Source organism: Trichoderma breve, chromosome 6, assembly GCF_028502605.1.
Source record: "Trichoderma breve strain T069 chromosome 6, whole genome shotgun sequence".
Lineage (NCBI taxonomy): Eukaryota > Fungi > Ascomycota > Sordariomycetes > Hypocreales > Hypocreaceae > Trichoderma > Trichoderma breve.
The window spans coordinates 3,351,947-3,369,974 of NC_079237.1; the positions used below are offsets into that span (position 1 = coordinate 3,351,947).

Consider the following 18,028-nt stretch of genomic DNA (forward strand, 5'->3'; position numbering starts at 1 on the left):
GCGCTTTGTCTTAGCGGCGGCGACGGACCGCTAGCGTCGCCGCTCTGATCGGATCCGCTCGATTGGATGCTGACCAGCCGGAGGATTAGAAATAGAAGACGATGTGATATAATAAGGCTTTGTGGGTGGCCGATTCAGTTGTATTAGAGGCAAAGGGCTGTATAAGTCGAAAAGATTATGATTAAGGCTAATCTCAGAGCTGGCGAAGCTGGTCCTTTTTCGAGACCTGTTCGCCGCCCATTCATGAAACCAGCTTTATATACGGAGTATGCCCATAACATATCACAGGGGGGGAGATCATGACTCTCTGCTCATTCCTCCGCGATTTATGAGATATCTCTCAGCAGAAGAAAGTAAGAGCGGCTTATTTGACAACATCCTCACTCTCACTGTTCGGACGTCAATTGATCAACTATGATATTGATGCTAGTAAGAGCTTAGTTGAGTGTTACATTCATTGAAGAGGGGTTCCCCACAACCAACAGTACATACCCTTGCAAGAGCATTCTCATTGTACGCATACCAATCCAGTACCTGTCAGGGTGGCTGTGTTTTGAACATGACAAGGCTCGATGGTGTTACCTGAAAATTGAGGCGAGGCTGCGCAACCTTGGAAGCCTTTTTAATCCCCAACAGTTGACTAGCACTCAAACTTAACAACTCCCCAAATCTCCTAGTTATGAACGGCCTGTAACAGGGGTCACAGCAACTCTGCCATCCTCCCTTGAATAGTGCTGACCAATCCTATCCTCAACCTGATGCGGAGGCCTCACAGATCATTGAATCTCAGCCGTGCCGACAACGTCTGGTTTGTAATATTCCCATATCTTACCGGCCAAATCGCATACGCAGGAGCATCTACCGCTCTGACTGCTGAGGGAGCTGGCAACCTGAACCTTCGCCTGGATGGTGCATGCACATGAAATTTCCTCGCTTTTTGGGCCCCAGGTCTTTGAGCGGCATAGAGAAGACATCAGAACATCTCACCTACCGGCTGGCACAGCCGAGTCACCAAGCTGAGGCTTCGAATGTCCAGCTATAAAGCCACAGAATATACGGTAGGATGGATTTGCGCACTCCCTCTCGAGCGCGCCGCGGCAGAGGCGATGCTAGACTGCAAACATGGAGGTTCAAAGAGCAGCCAGTACACGCTCGGCCGTATCGGTGACCATAACGTCGTTATTGCTTGTCTACCAGCGGGTTTGACAGGGACAAATGCTGCCGCCACCGTCGCAGCCAAGTTGATATTGCAGTTTACGTCTATTCGATTTGGTCTTTTGGTGGGCATTGGAGGAGGAGTTCCGAGCAGAGAATCCGACATACGGCTTGGAGATGTAGTCGTCAGTCAACCGCGTAACGGATATGGGGGAGTGGTCCAGTACGATTTTGGTAAAACTCGTCCTGGAGAGTTCGAGACCACTGGCTTTCTCAATACACCTCCGATTGTGCTGTTGGATGCACTCTCAAAGATACAAGCGGATCATCTGTCTGGAAATAGCAAGTTCTCGCAATACTTGCAAAGGATTACTCACCAGCTTGGGATCATGCCCGATGACCCCAAGACCGACACGTTGTTTGAGTCGAGCTATGAGCACGTGGAAGGGCCAACATGCGAGAATTGCGACGACAAGCAACTGGTACACAGAAAACCTCGGAACCAAGACATTGTGATTCATTACGGCACAGTAGCCTCTGGAAACCAGGTGATAAGAGACGGCATTACCAGAGATAAACTAAGCTCGAAGCTCGGAGGGATCCTTTGTTTCGAGATGGAAGCAGCGGGACTTATGAACAGTTTCCCTTGTCTGGTCATACGAGGCATTTGCGACTATGCAGATTCACATAAGAACAAGGCCTGGCAACCTTACGCTGCGTCAGCCGCAGCTTCTTATGCTAGAGAAGTGCTGGCGGCTGTTAATTCAGATCAACCATCAATAGCTCGCATAGTTGATGATACTACAAAGACTGTATGATTGGATTATTCTCACGATGAGAGAGAAATTTTGAGACTGACTTCACTTCTCGTTCATAGGAAATGCTTCGAGCTGAGATTGATTCCAATATTGATACCGTGGATTTGAGTTGGTTTCTCTCCATTTTGCCAACAATAGATCAAGGAGAATGTGATTTCGATCATCCATCACCAGATTGGGAGAAGCCAGAATATTACTGGATTTTCAGAAATGCGGATTTTAAAAAATGGGACACCGGCGACTCTTCCCGAATCCTGTGGCTTACTGGACCGCCCGAGTGTAACATACGCAAAGCAACGTCCTTTATCCTACATCGAGAAATGGAAAAGTCTTCAAAGACAAATCGGCTCGTATTGCACTTCTTCTGCTCAGCGGCGTCAGTAAAAGGATCATCTATCGCAATGTTGATCAGAGCTCTTGCCCATCAAATTATCTCGACTTCATCACAGACTCGGCAGATGTCAATCATGCGCAAATTCCTGAGGACCATTTTGAGTAATACTTTCAAAAGGATGTCTCCGAATCTAATGCAACGGTTCTCATTAAGAGACTCAAATTCCAATATTAAGAATTTACTCGAGTCTCCAGATGACGGCTTATGGGCAGCTCTATGGGCCATCATGCCGACAGAACAAAGTCCGGAATTATCGATTGTCATTGATGGGATTGAACATATTCGCGACCGTAGAGGGAAATTCGTTCGGAGAATCCGCGAATTTGTCGAGGATCTACAACGAACGTCCAAGGCCAAGATTCTACTCACTAGTGGGCTAGAATCTGATACTGCGCAAATATTCAATGGTTTGCCTCACATCGAATATGATAAGGAAAGAAAAGGTTTGGCTGTAAATCCTGTGTCCATACGCCGCTGAATCTGCTCTAATATACTATAGAATGTCTTTCCAGCCTTTGTTTCGTCAACACACGCTTTAGCAAAATCGTAAAGGCATCTGAGGGTACCTTTGAGTGGCTCTGGGAACACGCACAATATGATGCATGGTCAAAACCAAGCGTTTCCCGTGTGTTGCTGATCCAAGGAAAACCTGGGAGTGGGAAGAGCACTCTTACACGATATTTCAACGAACACATACTTGAACGAGAACACGCCGCAGATTCAGCCGTCATAGCCAGATTCTTTTACAGCTATAGGGAGGATATTCTTCAAAGAAGCCATTACAACATGCTACGGTCCATCATCCATGATATCTTATATCAGGATGAAGCCTTCTTTTATCATATTCAACCAGAGTATCGTCTCCAGCCTCGTAGTGACACTAGTGTCGAGTGGGAATATGAGTCGCTAAAACGTATTCTCATATCCCTACGCGACTACTCCTTGCAGCGGCCACTCTATCTAATTATCGATGCAGTAGACGAATCTGAATACGAGGATAGACGCAATATTCTCAAACTTTTGTTTCAGCTTTGTGCGGAGATGAAACATGGTGTCGTGAAAGTATTCATAACCAGCCGGCCAGTGGAACAGCTCGACATCCGCCAGAAGAATATAAATAACATAATACAGCTACACGAAGAGACCGTGTCTGACATTTCCCGTTTCGCGCGCTCTATGCTAGACGACCTGCATATCTCGCGTCTCCTCGCTAAAGCTACGGATTTCATTATCAAGAACGCACACGGGGTGTTCCTATGGGTGAAGCTTGTTGGAGATCGACTGAAAGCTTCTATAGAGGTCGGTGATTCTGAAGACGTCATTTTTCAATGTCTCGAACATCTTCCAACAGAGTTGGACGATTTCTACAAACTCATGTTTAAGAGCTTGAGCGAGAACAAACCATATATTCCAGAATCAAGAACGATGTTCCAAATTGTTCTCTGGGCAGTGAGACCTCTGACGGTAAATGAGTTACTGCACGCCTTGGCAATGTCGCGTGTTGCCGATGTCGAATCTGACCTTTCCGATGATGTCTTTGACGGAAGAATCCCAACTAAGACACGCATCACTCACTGCGGAGGAAACTTTTTGGAAGTCAAGCAGCCTTATGGTGCCTCCTTGGCAAATGCCCGTCCCAGCACTTCGTACCGTCGAACTAATAAGTCTATGGGGAATGAGGTTGTTCAGGCCATGCATCAAACTGTGCGCGACTTCTTTCTCAGCTCCGGCGGATGCGTAGCAAACTCAGAGTTGAGAATGAGCAATGACGACGAAGCTCATATCTTCATGTCTAAAATCTGTATTCGCTACCTCATGCTCTGCGTTGCCTGCACTACTTTGGCAAAGACACTACCTACTCCCGAATCGTGGACTTTGGAGCACTTTTATGAGTTCGCCAAATATTTGCAAAAAAGACCGTTTGCAAAATATGCCTTGTCTTTTCTTAAGCATCATATGAGTCACTGTCATCAAGACGCAAGGGTTTCGTACCTTGCCATTCAGCTAGCAAACAGCCTGACCGGTAGCCCATCGTCCTACTTGTTGGACAGCTGGGTCCTATCGAATATGGGGACAAGGGTCCAAGGTTCACATGACAATGAGCACGAAGGAAAAGCAATGGAATTCAGGGCTCAAGCCTTACACGCCGCAGTTTGGAATGACTTTCCTGTGGCCGTCGAGATCTTGTTGACAGCTGGGACCAACATCAACTCGAGGTGCGAGAAAGAGCGCACATTTCTGTCATTGGCAGCCGAAAGAGGGCATGAAGCCATTGCAGAGTTGCTACTCGCACATCATGGCATTGAGGCTGATACAAAAGATATAGATGGGCGGACACCGCTCTCGTGGGTTGCAGAAAAGGGCCACAGTATGATTGCTGAGATGCTGCTGGCCCGCAATGATGTTGCGCCTGACTCAAAGGATATGGATGAGCGGACACCGCTATCTTGGGCTGCCGAACAAGGACATGGATCTGTGGTACAAATGTTGCTTGCCTGCAATGACGTTGACGCTGATTCTGTAGATAAATCTCAACAGACACCGCTCTCAAGGGCGGCGAAAAACGGACATAAGATCATTGCCGACATGTTGATCCAGCATAATGTTGTTGCTACTTCGAGAGATGGACACGGACGGACACCGTTATGGCTGGCTGCAGAACAAGGGCATGAAGAAATAGTAGAGTTGTTGCTTGCCTTGAACAATGGCGAAGCCGATGAAAGCGATAGATATGGGCGAACACCACTGTCGCGAGCAGCTGGGCAAGGGCGCGATGCCATTGTGAAACTTTTGCTCAACCGCAACATTGCCAAAGCAGACTCGAAAGATCAATACAACCGGACACCTTTATCATGGGCAGCTCGGCACGGGCATGGTAGCATAGTGGAATTGCTACTTGAACGCCACGATGTCGAGCCAGACTCAAAGGACTTTGACGGCAGGACGCCGTTGTCATGGGCAGCGTGGCATGGGCAACACAACGTAGTCAGGCTACTTCTTGACCACAAAAATGGCGTTCAAGTAACGTCAGAAAAGAAAAGTAAACGAAAGCTGTTGCTATCGAAGTTTGCACGGTATTACAAAGGCGCCAAGAAGCGTTTTGTTGGCCGCAAGGGCGTCGAAGCCGATTCAAGAGATGATTATGGCCAAACGCCACTATCCCGAGCCGCTGAGCAAGGACATGAAGCCGTGGTAAAGCTGCTGCTTGATCGCATAGACGTCGAAATCAATTCAAGAGACACGAAAGGGTGGACACCTTTATCCTGGGCGGCTGATCAAGGGCACCATGATGTAGTAAAGCTATTGCTTGCTTATAAGAAGATTGAAGTTGACTCCAGAGATACTTCTAGACGAACACCTTTGTCTCGAGCAGCTGAGCAAGGGCACCGGGACGTGATGGAGTTATTGCTTTCCCGAAACGAGGTTGACGTTAATTCGAGGGACGAGGATGGATGGACACCATTATTCTGGGCAGCTAGGCATGGGCATCAAGCTGTGGTGAAACTTCTTCTTACACATAAGGATGTGAAAACTGATATAAGAGATGTATCTGGACGGACACCATTATCATTGGCTACCCGAAATGGACATGAGGAGGTGAAACAATTGCTTAGTGCAACTCCTATCATTTCATGAAAGCGGTATGTAGAAACAGGGCATAGTAATGATATATTAGATCTCTATTTACTTCGTTACCCCTTATCGCCTATTCGTATTCAGTCCTTGGTAATGACGCTTCTCCGATATCCAGGCTTTCATACCAGTATTTACAGGTATTGTCGGTAATTAAATCTGACAATCGGCAGTGCGGTTAAAGACGTTGACCCTATCTCTTTCATACCCCAGTAACTGTCAGCCCAATAACCCGGGTTGGTTACCATTTATTCAGGGGTAGACTAAAGACAGCAACTTTCGACGAAACTAGCTCAACCGTTTCTGCTTTACTCGTATTTTCCAATCTTACGTATGGCCAGCCCGTGTTGTACTTAGTTCGGCAATTCACGAACGACCCGATACGAATCATTTTGCTCATTCTTGTCTTGTCTAATTGCAAAACAGACTAGGTGTTAATGCTTACAGAGCGCTAAGAGAGCTTGACAACGTGGCGCGCCGCAGTAACATGCCAACAGCGAGCTATTGTGAATCCTTCAACAAGAACTTGCTTATGAGTGAGCGATGGAATGCGTATTCCTCAATTTGCCATGCGGGGTGCCAATGATGAGAGCAGAATCTTATTTATAGATGCATCAAGAACCAACAGCTATAACACGCTTGTCTTCGTTGGTTCAATGCTTGGTCATATACTATCCTGCTCTCGGCAGAATCCCAAGACGCGAACTTCAGTCCCTCGTGTGCGATAAGTGTCAAGCCCCCCCTAAGCGCTAATCACGGGTGAATGAAATTAAGTTCAAAGCCCTCCTCAAGCTATCAGCTGATGACATCCAAGGGGAAGTCCTCATATATAGTTAGACGATAGGAATGCAATAGAGCACAATCCATTGACACATTGTTTCACCCATCTCTAACAGGATTGCCGTTGTGACGTACATCTGGAACAGCGACATCATGAGCATCAAGGCGAAATCCTTCAGCGAAAGGATCATTCCTCTTTCGGCAAAAGACCAATGGCGACCCATTGACAACATTCGCACATTGGTATTCATCGTTGTCCGCGATATTCTCGATGGCGAACTCATGAGAGCGTCTCTGGATAAGCTAATTAGGAACCATATACCTCTCCTTGGAGCACGAATCAAGCCCAGCGGAGCCGATGGCTTACTTCAATATCACTTAATCACTCCCTTCCCTGATAATCACGAAATATTCGGCTGGTCTACCAGCAATGTTGCTTCAACGCTCGAAGAAGCCAATCTGGTGCCGGAACATAACCCACAAAGAGGCATCACCATCTTACAAGATGTGACCGTCATGGAACGGCGTTGGATACCATCCGACTGGCCTGTCAGACGCGACCAGGACAAGCCAGACACGCCGCTCCTGCTCGTCCATCTCACATATTACAAGAATGCCACGATTATTTCTCTCAATTTACTACACTGTGTAAGCGACCAGATGGGTTTTGGCAGCCTCATCACTTCCTGGATAGACGTCATGAAGGGCAAAGAACCCCAGCCTTTTATCGAACTGCCAGAAGATGGTCTCGACGGCGACAAAGACATTACCTTCAAAGAGCTTCATAAAAAATACGCATATCGGTTGAGAACCAAGAGAGAACGAGCGGAAGTACTGATAGGAATTGTCCCAGAACTCGTTGCCCGCCCAAAGGAGACGAGATGCACTATTTTCATACCTGTGGGCATAGTCAATGGTCTACGGGACAAATGGAGGAAAGAATTAAAGGCAAAATACGGCTCTGATGCAGCGAATATTACAAATGGAGATGTACTTGTCGGGATTGTAGCCAAGGTACGTGATGCCCAATCTCATGATGGAATATCTGGATGCTAATGCTGTCTTTCAACATCTAGTTCGCCAACATGCACCGCAAAAAGCCCAAGAAACAAGTCGTCACCGGTCCAGTAAACCGTGAGTCTTCTAGATCTTTACACCATATATAAATATCATATCAACTAACATCAAAATCTCGCCAGTCCGCGGCTACCATCCTCTCCTCCCCAAAAACACCTCCTACCTCCACAACGCCCTCATCTTCGCCGTCTCCCACACAGCAATCAGCCGTTCCAAGCCCCCAACCTCCGAAATCGCCTACGGAAACCGCCTCGCTGTCCTAGACACCCTCAAGCCAGACAAGATGGAGCGCGGCCTCGCAGTGACACGCGAGCTCCGCCGGAGGAACATCCCCATGCACATCTGCGAGCCGTGGGAATTCAGTTACGGGCCGACGAACTGGTGTAATGCGTGGCATGGCATCGAGTTCTCCGCGGCCAGCGCACACAAGACGGGGGGAGAAGTTGGCGAGAGGAAAGACAGCGCAATTGATGAAAGGAAAGACAGCGTGGTGGCTGAGAGGAAAGACAGCGATGATGCGAAGACGATAGATGGGAGTGATTCATCGCCTATTATTTTGGGACATTCGCTGGAACGGAATCATCCTAATCGACGTAAGTTGTTTATCTCCTTAATTTTTAAACAATTCATTTTTTTCTGACTTGACTTGTGCGTTTAGTAGCTGCCTTTATCATGTCAAAGGCGGAAGGAGGCTATTGGGTCGATTTTGCGGCGGCGAAGAAGGGCATGGCGGCCGTAAAGGCTCTTTTGGAGAGAGATCCGAATCTGGAGACGATATGATGTTGTTTGTGCGTTTTTGTTTGCCAGGATAGCCTTGATATAATACCCAGATCGCTTTGGTTGAAAAAATGTTTCAAAGTGGATGTTTTAGAGAAGCTTCGTGTAGATGGATGTTGATTTGCGCGTTTCATATACAGCAGGAGTACAGATACTATATAACTACGCATATTCCACACGAGTAGCAAAGCATCCTCCATTCTGTAAAAGACTCGTCGGACATTCTTACTCAAAGGGCACGGCGCAAGTAAAGGAACAAGTTGGATGAATCTGATGAACTGATGAATCTGATGCTTCTGATATATAGCAAGGGATATCAAGTAATAACCAATCCACACGGCCGTAACCGCAACCACTCTCTGTATAAAGCCATCGTCAGAGAGAAAATGAGAATAACAATATTGCAACCAAGACTCCGGCTAAATGCATCCCGACTTAAGCAGGTATAACAACCAAACCAATGCTCCAATGCTTGAAACAGATCAAAACAAAAATATGCCAACGCCTAGAAACCATGCATGCTCTGCGGTCGCTTCTCTCTCTACCAGCCATCTCCAAACGTCATCATCTGCGAACACTCCTCCAGCCTATCAAGGCCCTTCTTGATAGTCCTCGTCATGGCATCTATCCTCTCAAACGCAAATATGTCAAAATGGTGACCGTCCACATCAAACACGTCGCAAAACATCTCGTCGTCGTAATCGCCCCAGCCGAGCAACTCGTCTTCGCGGTTCAAGTCCAGCCCAACCATGCGGCCGTCCTTTGTCGGCACGTATTCCTTTGCGCGCAGCAACACCACCCGCGGCCGTCGGTTATAGAGCCTGCCAGACCACTCGGGAAGACGCCATTGTCGTACCATGCGCACAGCCTCCGCCATGCATCGCCTGGAGTGGATCTGGTTCTGCGTCAGGCCCTCTCGATCCGTCGAAGCTTCGTCCGACGACGTATCTTCTTCGCTGGAGGACTCGTCGTCGACCTTGAGGCCACGAATCTTGATTTTGGGCATTTCGACGTCGGGAAAACGCTTGACGGGAGGTCCGGATGTGGGCACGAGAGGGACGTAGCCTGTAGACCTTGACTTGCCCGGATAGATGCTGTCAATCATGAGGATGCCCGACACTCGCACGACGTCGTCGTCCGCCAGCTGCCGCGCAACCTCCATGCTCAACAGGCCACCCAAGCTCCAGCCACCGAGCATGATGCTGATTGTACCGTCGTGATTCCTCCGCCTGGCAGGAAATTCGTCTTCCTGCACCGTCTGTCGGATCCAGTTTGCATAGGTGCGGCCCATCTCGGGGATGCCGCCCTCAAAGACCTCGCCAGTGTAAAAGTACGGGTTGTGGACGCCATAGACGTAGCGGCCGAGAATCTCCAGGCAGTGGTAGGCAAATGTGGTGCCGCCGCCATCGTGGATGAGGAAGACGGGCGTGTTGTACGAGGGCTGATCTGGCCGAGCCCAGTCTTCCGGCTGGATCAGCTCTGGGTTGGGACCGCGCATTGTTGGTGGATGGCTATCGATAAGCCTGAGCTGAGCTGGTCGTTTTGTTGAGACGCGCCAAGAACAGAGACAAAGACAGTAACTGAGAGATCGGCGACAGATTGAAGAGGAGAGAAACAGTTGCTGGAGAGGACAGCAGAGACAGAAATAGTAATGCAAAAGTCAAAATCACAATAAACAAGCTCGAATGACTGCAAACGGCCCAAGTTCCGGTTCCCCAGGGTCCAGCAATTAGCCTCGCTTATCAGTGGATCTCAAGCCGGGCGTTGTTGGGGTGAAGCCGCAGTTATGCAGGCGAGGCTAAAATCTCAACGGTTTTGCTGCTTCACAAAAGCACTCCGTAACCAAATAAACACCTGACCTGTTTGCGGTGGAAGAGAAAAATGCAGCTTTAAGGCAGAAGAAAATCACCCGAAGCCGAATGAATAAAAAGAAAAAATATCTCTCATTCGGCGATTTTTAATCACACAAGACAAGTGAAAAATGAAACGGCCCCCCGTAAGCCGGCGAATTTAACGGGCCAAGGGAGCCGGTCTAGACGAAGTCAATAGACGAGCCTCGATAGGATTTTTGTTGGGTCCACCGAAGAACTCCGAGACGTCACCCTGACCAATGTAAATGCTAGTCGCAGCAGTGGTTCTTGTTCTATTTGCGGGGGATCAAGGATGCCAGATGGTGATATGAATGGAGAACAAGACGAGACTTAGTACGGAGTACATAGAAAAAGGGAATGCAAACGGAAAGCTGGCGTTTGTCGAGGGCTTTTTAAGCTCGCGGTTGGCTTGAGGAGGCCTTTTGCGCATCTCTGATCTGACAAGCAGCAATGCGGAGCAAATGCTACTCATTGCCGAGCATCCAGGGATCTGGCTGACGGGATGTAATGGCTATGCTTCAACTGCCTGGCATGGTAGGGATTCTCTCGATTGTGCCATGTGAGCCGCCTTGTGTCAATTCAATCGAGCTTCTGAGACCCTTGTGCGAATCTAAGCACAAATGTCCCCCGAGATGCATCGTGCAGATGGAATCGTGTGTCGTCTTCGGAGTCCGAACTCAAAGAAACTCCCAGAAGAATGGCTGAATCCTGGGGGAACAATTGGTCCTCGCAACTATAATCCTCCGGACTCACACACTCACACATGCCCCAGACTCTGGCACCAACCAAGATTGCGCGATTGACAACTCATCTCCTGCATATGTGTGTCCCGTCTCTTTCTCCATCTCTGCATCTCTGCACGCACAAACAAGGTATTGCCACTGGTATGCGATTCACCCAACAAAAAAAACTGAGCCTTCGGCCATGTGGGCCCCATGATCTCCGCCGCGATTTCACACCCGCTTTTGAATTCCAGTTTGTTTTCTCTTTACCTTGGTAGATTACACAAGGCGGCGGTTCGCCAAAGCGCACTCCGCGACTCCGGGCCAAAGAAATTGGAAGGGCTGAGACAGACACATTCCGTCATGGAGTACAGATGATCACTGTAATCGCACATCTTGCTTATCTCGCCCGTGTTCCTGTACGACGCTGACCTCTCGAAGCTAGGCAAGCTAGGATGGAACAAGAATAGTTGCAGGGGAGCCAAAGTCTCCATCCTTCCGAGGTCAGCTAGTGTCCAGGGCCGGCGTCTCCGGGGCCCAGGCCGCGCTCTGAGTGGTCAGTTTGGTTCGGGATTGCTGCTTTCGATTATGATTCATTCGCGTGGGCGTCCAAAATCGCCGTCGCATGCGTGCAAGGAATATTCCATCGAGCAGTCTAGTCTCCGTATGTAAAGTGGAAGCAGCAGTCACGTACATACTGTCGTAACATGGACTTGGGACTTGCAGGTACTGCCCTATCCGTTGCTCGTGCCGCACACGTGGAGGGGCATCTTCTTCATCCCAGAGTCCTGCGTGCTGCTCCCTCGCTCTCTCACGTGGCGATTGATATCCATGCTTCGATGCGACTCTCCTCGTAACAGACCCATACAGATACACAAGGTCCAGGTTCGCCCAGTTGCCGTGCTGATAACATGCCTGGCATCGCCCATGTCATCTCACTGCCGTCGTGGAGAGCTGCCTGCATCCGGTGCCGCCAGATAGCCCTGTAGCCTCCACAGTAAGAGATGCAGCTTCATCACGCTCATACTCGGCCATTGCTTCAGCACGAAGATTTCTCCATCTCGAAACAGTTGAGCCGAGTCTCTCAGCCGCTGCACCTCCCCCTCGCCGAGTAGCCAATGTAGATTATGCACAACCATCTTCCTTCCGTATTGAGCTTCCCCGATATCCAGTGTTGCATACTGATCTGCCGCATCTTTCTTCGCAGGCAGCCAGAGAACACAGCCCCGCAATCTGACGCCTTTGACATCCTTCCAATTCGCACAGGGTTCGATGAATTTGTGTTTGGGTTCGTGTAACCGATTGCCTCGAGTAGCTAGCGCATCCGTTGCCTGTTGACGCATCATCTGCAGGAGCACATCGCCCATATCTTCCCTCCAGACAGCAGTCTTACTGTCCGGGGCGATAGCCATGCCGCTTCGGGCCGCCAGTAGCATTGCGAGGTATTTCTTGTTTAGCCCACCAACCATGTCAACCAGCAGCTTGCGATTCAGCATGTAACTCGTTATGGGTGCTCTCCGCAGTCGGCGGCCATGCTCCTCCGGGGCTTGTGCGTTATCGTTTCGACCTGCAGCAGGAATCGACATGGGCTCCGCCGCCGAGGCCTCTCCATCGTGTCCGTTGCTGATGCTGGCTTGTGCTTCGTCTAATCTCTTTGTGGGCTGAACATGCTCGAAAGATAACGGGCCGGGAGCCCACCAGGGCATGCCAGTCGTCGGGTGCTTTATAAGCTCAAAGTCTTGTAGGAAGTAGCGTGGTAAGCTCGTGTTGCTGCTTGGGCATCTTCGTATTGGTGTAGCGAGAGCTTGTGCTACTGTCTATTAGCTTCTTTCTCCCCTCATCATGGGAACAAAACTTGCTATACCAAATGGATTGTTTGCCAGTTTCCGTCGAAACCTGCCAAGCGGCGGACCAGGAGCAGCCTTTTCAGTCCTTCTCCTGGCTTGCATCCATGCTGGATCAAATATCGGCGAGATGGGAAGATCTCCAGCCGCCGTGGAGATGATCTTGGCCTTGGGATCAACCGTTAATGACTCGCCGTCCGCGTCGTGTCCAAGGCCAGCTTCGACTTTCCTTAGCAGCGCCTCTCTCGTCAAGGAGGCTTTATCGTAGGAGTGCCATCGTTGAGCCTGGCGAGGCCCCAGTGTCCCAAAGCTACTTGGGCGGAGCACCGTGCATCGTCTCATCGCCTGTCGACTGAATTCCAAAGAATCATGTCGCTTGTGTGTAGTGCAGCTTGTGCATGCGATTAATTTTTGAGTGACGCGCGATAACGATAAGCTCGGCTGAGATAAGATGCTTAATGTGGGGAACAAGCTATAGCATCATGACATACTTTGGACCTTTGGAGCTGATCCCTTCACCATTCATCAGCTTCTCTCTGTTGCGCATCAATCCTCTTTCGAAATGCTACGATCAAGATTGTTTCCAAGCCTTCGGGTACTGCCCATTCGCCATGCCAGATCCTTTGGCTTCTCCAGCACCGCCAGCCCCGCCAGCACCTCCCCATCCATGAACATCCCTATGCCGTATATCGAAGAGACTTCAGTAAGCGGCGGCATCAGTGCTGTTGCCGTGAACATGGGCTAAAAAGGGAACAGGCAACTGGCAGAAAAACATGTACGCTCACCTCTGGATCGCTGGTTAGGTGATCAATGTACTTACAGGTTCAAGGGGACATCTTTTCAAAGCTCCTACAGGTAGGCTTATGCCGGCATTCACGAGTATCATGTCTACAGCTTCTGACCAACCCAGCAACGAATAATATGTTTAAACGGCGAAATCGACGACTACATGTCAGCTTCCATAGTAGCACAGCTTCTTTGGTTGGAATCAGACGCCCCCGAGAAGCCCATTACGATGTACATCAACTCACCGGGCGGCTCCGTCACATCAGGTGCGCTCCCATCCTCGTCCGCGACATGGCTACAGTGATTTATAGCAGGATTAGGCATGGCGATATACGATACGATGACCTATATCAAATCTCCCGTCGCGACCGTATGTATCGGAGGTGCCGCGTCCATGGCAGCTATCCTACTAGCTGGTGGCGAGGCAGGCAAGCGCAGTGCCCTTCCACATAGCTCCATCATGATCCACCAGCCATTGGGCGGCACTCGAGGGCAGGCATCGGACATTTTGATCTACGCGAACCAGATACAAAAGATACGAGAGCAGTCTAACCAAATTATGCGATACCACTTGAATAAGGCAAAAGGATTTGACAAGTATAGCCTGGAAGAGATTAACGATCTCATGGAGAGAGACAAATACCTAAGTGTGAACGAAGCGCTGGAGCTGGGAGTCATTGATGAGGTATTCACAACGAGAAAGGAAAAGGATACCGAGCCAAAGAAGGAGGAAGAGGAGGAGAGAAAGTACTAATGACACCGGTTCAATCGTGTCTTTTTTTGTGTGCTAATACCTGGCAAAGGATATGAGCGCAGCCGTGCTGCTTCCGGAGAAGTTCAAGCATATTTATGCTTATAGTCTCAATAAGGCAAACAGTAACAGTTTTCCAAGTTTGGGCCATGGTTGGTATATGGAGATGGCTCCATGGAGATTCCGATAGTAGGCGATCCAGCACTCATTGTAAGATAGGTAGCAATGAATAATCATGCATTGACACGCAAAATCACGACAGAAATGGAAGCCATCTCTCCGGTAGACTTCTCATAAATCTGAGTCAACTCTTATTTGAAATAGTAATACTCTGCTGCATCGGTACAGGTTCTTTTCACAAGATATCGTGAGTTGCCGATATCGGCTCGTCGCAAGTTGAGCATCTCCACCGGCAGCTTTGGTTCAAGTGGGACAGCTTCATTCGGTGTCCGAGGAACTTGTATCTCCTGGATTCTAATCTTGCTTCATGAAAGTGCAATAATTGAATATTATCGCTGAAAGACACCGTGTAATGCAGTTTCGTATCTGCCACGTAAAGCAGCCAACAGGATGGATATGACTAAAGTCGATTCTCATCTCATGTCAGACAAGCTACAGCCATGCAAGGAATCTGGACATCTTGCTTCTAGCAGGGGCTCCAGTCGCTATAAGCCCGCTCCAGCCAATCAGGCGCCTCCAATTAGCTGCTCTCTCGCAGCTTCAGCGGCTGTGCGGGGCAACAATTTTTCCCAATTGCGATCAAATCTCTTAGTGGGAGCTTCTCTGCAGCAGCTCGCGGGATCACAGGGAAGATCACAGGGACAAACCCCAGAGAATCACGTCAGCCATTGCGGTCCGACTACTTGCGATATCGACTGCTGAAGAGTCATCGGGCAGCACTTGGACTTGCTTCGACTTCTCACAGTACTGCAGCTTTGGAGATTGGCGCGAGTTGCTGGATTGATTGATTGATTGACAGGTACGTCAGTGTGGGCTTAGCTGCCCAAGTTGCCAAGGCATCCGTGATCTGCGGTCCAAGACATTTTTTTTCTTCTTCTTTCTACAGCGTTGATTCGGAGAGGCGACATCCATTGCTTTTCGTAGTTCACCAGAGCCATCTTGGTGCAATTGCTTCTTTTTTTCCCTCTTGTTCGCCTCTGTGCGGAATGCGACGTGGCTCATCCATCTAGCAGAGATCTAATTCTTGCTCCGATAATAGGACCCAGGATTCCACCAGCCCATCGTCACGATGCTCTCGCGATCGCTGCTCAAGACCCCGTCAAGGGCGTTCAACGTTCTGTCAAGAGCCGGTACTCTCTCTACAAGAAATCAGGCGTAAGTAAAGACACGCAACCGAGTCAATGCGAATCAAGCTGACAACCATTCCTGCAGTCGCCTGCTGTCAACTTCATCAGCCCGATATGCGGACGAGAAGCTCAACAAGGTCTCCGCCAACATCACACAGCCCAAGTCCCAGGGTGCATCCCAGGCTATGCTGTACGCCACCGGCCTCACAGACGCCGACTTGAACAAGGCGCAGGTCGGCATCTCCTCCGTCTGGTACGAGGGAAACCCTTGCAACATGCACCTGATGGATCTGTCTGGACTTGTCAGGGAGTCTGTGGCCAAGGCTGGTCTCGTTCCCTACAGATTCAACACCATTGGTGTCAGTGATGGTATCTCCATGGGTACCACTGGCATGCGATACTCACTGCAGAGCAGAGAAATCATTGCCGACAGTATCGAGACTGTTATGAACGGCCAGTGGTACGACGCCAATGTCAGCTTGCCCGGCTGTGACAAGAACATGCCCGGTGTCGTTATTGCCATGGGCCGTGTCAACCGACCCAGCATCATGGTCTACGGTGGCACCATTCAGCCCGGATGCACAAAGACTGGCGACTCCATTGACATTGTCTCGGCATTCCAAGCATACGGCCAGTACATCTCCGGAGAAATCACCGAAGATCAGCGATACGACATTATCCGTCACGCGTGTCCCGGAAGCGGTGCCTGCGGTGGCATGTACACTGCCAACACCATGGCGACGGCCATCGAAACCATGGGTCTGACCCTACCTGGCAGCAGCAGCAGCCCTGCCGAGGACCCGAGAAAGAAGGCCGAATGTGAAAGTGTCGGTGCTGCCATCCGGAACCTCCTGAAGGAGGACATCCGCCCACGCGACATTCTCACCCGACAGGCCTTTGAGAACGCCATGATTGTCACCACCATTCTTGGTGGAAGCACCAACGCAGTGCTTCACTTGATTGCCATTGCTGATTCCGTCGGAGTCAAGCTGACTATTGACGACTTCCAAGCCGTCTCTGACCGCATCCCCTTCCTTGCCGATCTGAAGCCATCTGGCAAGTACGTCATGGCTGATATGCACAAGATCGGTGGTACCCCCGGCCTGCTCAAGTATCTCCTCAAGGAGGGCCTCATTGACGGCTCTGGCGTTACCGTGACTGGAAAGACCATGAAGGAGAACGTTGAGAGTGCTCCCGATTTCCCTGCCGACCAGGACATTATTCGACCTTTCAGCAACCCCATCAAGCCCACTGGCCACATCCAGATTCTGCGCGGCTCTTTGGCCCCTGGCGGCTGTGTTGGCAAGATTACTGGCAAGGAGGGTCTGCGATTCGTTGGCAAGGCTCGTTGCTACGATGCCGAGTCTGATTTCATTGCCAGCCTAGAGCGTGGTGAGATCAAGAAGGGCGAGAAGACCGTCGTTATTATCCGATACGATGGCCCTAAGGGTGGTCCCGGTATGCCCGAGATGCTGAAGCCCTCCTCAGCCATCATGGGTGCTGGACTGGGCAAGGACGTTGCCTTGTTGACTGATGGCCGTTTCTCTGGTGGTTCCCACGGCTTCATCATCGGACACATTGTTCCCGAGGCCATGGAGGGTGGCCCCATTGCCCTCGTCAAGGATGGCGATGAGATCACCATTGATGCTGACAAGCGCATCATTGACCTGGAGATTTCAGAGGCGGAGATGGAGAAGCGAAGGAAGGAGTGGAAGCCTCCTGTGCCCAGATACACCAAGGGAACGCTGTCCAAGTACGCCAAGCTGGTTAGCGATGCCAGCACTGGCTGTGTCACTGACGGTCCGATTGCTTAAATTGGGCGGCCCGGCAAAGAGAATGAAAGAAGAAAAAAGGAGTATGATGCTTGGCTATTTTTGTAATGCATGAGGAGTTTTGCTTGAATATCCGGATGGATTGGCTTGATAGGGCTGACTATAGTTCCATTTACATATTTGAACATGTCAAATGCAAGTCCCATTAAATAGTGACACATGTATACTTGAAGAGTAAGTGATAGGCGTAGTATCTTGGCAAACGAAAACCCCGGTTCTTGCTATGCTGCATCCTACAACGCATTCGAAGTTACAATGTACAATGACCTCAATAACCTACA

The 18,028-nt window shown here is 49.7% G+C and overlaps 6 protein-coding genes across 6 annotated transcripts; 4 read left to right on the plus strand and 2 right to left on the minus strand.

The window, feature by feature from the left end:
• Window positions 1-1,106: 1,106 nt before the first annotated feature.
• T069G_09934 (ankyrin repeats (3 copies) domain-containing protein) lies at window positions 1,107-5,744 on the plus strand (the record flags this gene model as incomplete). Its single annotated transcript, XM_056177144.1, has 6 exons — window positions 1,107-1,340; window positions 1,380-1,967; window positions 2,033-2,810; window positions 2,867-4,235; window positions 4,284-5,661; window positions 5,718-5,744. The coding sequence occupies 6 exons, from the start codon at window positions 1,107-1,109 to the stop codon at window positions 5,742-5,744; spliced, it is 4,374 nt and encodes a 1,457-aa protein (XP_056025622.1).
• Window positions 5,745-6,933: 1,189 nt separating this feature from the next.
• T069G_09935 (uncharacterized protein) lies at window positions 6,934-8,637 on the plus strand (the record flags this gene model as incomplete). The annotated part of the gene is made up of 4 exons (XM_056177145.1): window positions 6,934-7,794; window positions 7,857-7,914; window positions 7,980-8,450; window positions 8,516-8,637. 4 exons carry the CDS (start codon window positions 6,934-6,936, stop codon window positions 8,635-8,637), a joined length of 1,512 nt encoding a protein of 503 aa, XP_056025623.1.
• A 538-nt stretch (window positions 8,638-9,175) lies between these two features.
• T069G_09936 (thioesterase domain-containing protein) lies at window positions 9,176-10,132 on the minus strand (the record flags this gene model as incomplete). Its single annotated transcript, XM_056177146.1, has 1 exon — window positions 9,176-10,132. One exon carries the CDS (start codon window positions 10,130-10,132, stop codon window positions 9,176-9,178), a length of 957 nt encoding a protein of 318 aa, XP_056025624.1.
• A 2,030-nt stretch (window positions 10,133-12,162) lies between these two features.
• On the minus strand, window positions 12,163-13,413 carry T069G_09937 (uncharacterized protein; the record flags this gene model as incomplete). Its single annotated transcript, XM_056177147.1, has 3 exons — window positions 12,163-13,037; window positions 13,092-13,328; window positions 13,386-13,413. 3 exons carry the CDS (start codon window positions 13,411-13,413, stop codon window positions 12,163-12,165), a joined length of 1,140 nt encoding a protein of 379 aa, XP_056025625.1.
• A 220-nt stretch (window positions 13,414-13,633) lies between these two features.
• T069G_09938 (clp protease domain-containing protein) lies at window positions 13,634-14,611 on the plus strand (the record flags this gene model as incomplete). The annotated part of the gene is made up of 5 exons (XM_056177148.1): window positions 13,634-13,774; window positions 13,828-13,846; window positions 13,901-13,926; window positions 13,982-14,123; window positions 14,178-14,611. The coding sequence occupies 5 exons, from the start codon at window positions 13,634-13,636 to the stop codon at window positions 14,609-14,611; spliced, it is 762 nt and encodes a 253-aa protein (XP_056025626.1).
• Window positions 14,612-15,857: 1,246 nt separating this feature from the next.
• T069G_09939 (dehydratase family domain-containing protein) lies at window positions 15,858-17,729 on the plus strand (the record flags this gene model as incomplete). The annotated part of the gene is made up of 4 exons (XM_056177149.1): window positions 15,858-15,943; window positions 16,001-16,207; window positions 16,259-16,633; window positions 16,694-17,729. The coding sequence occupies 4 exons, from the start codon at window positions 15,858-15,860 to the stop codon at window positions 17,727-17,729; spliced, it is 1,704 nt and encodes a 567-aa protein (XP_056025627.1).
• Between the last annotated feature and the right edge of the window lie 299 nt (window positions 17,730-18,028).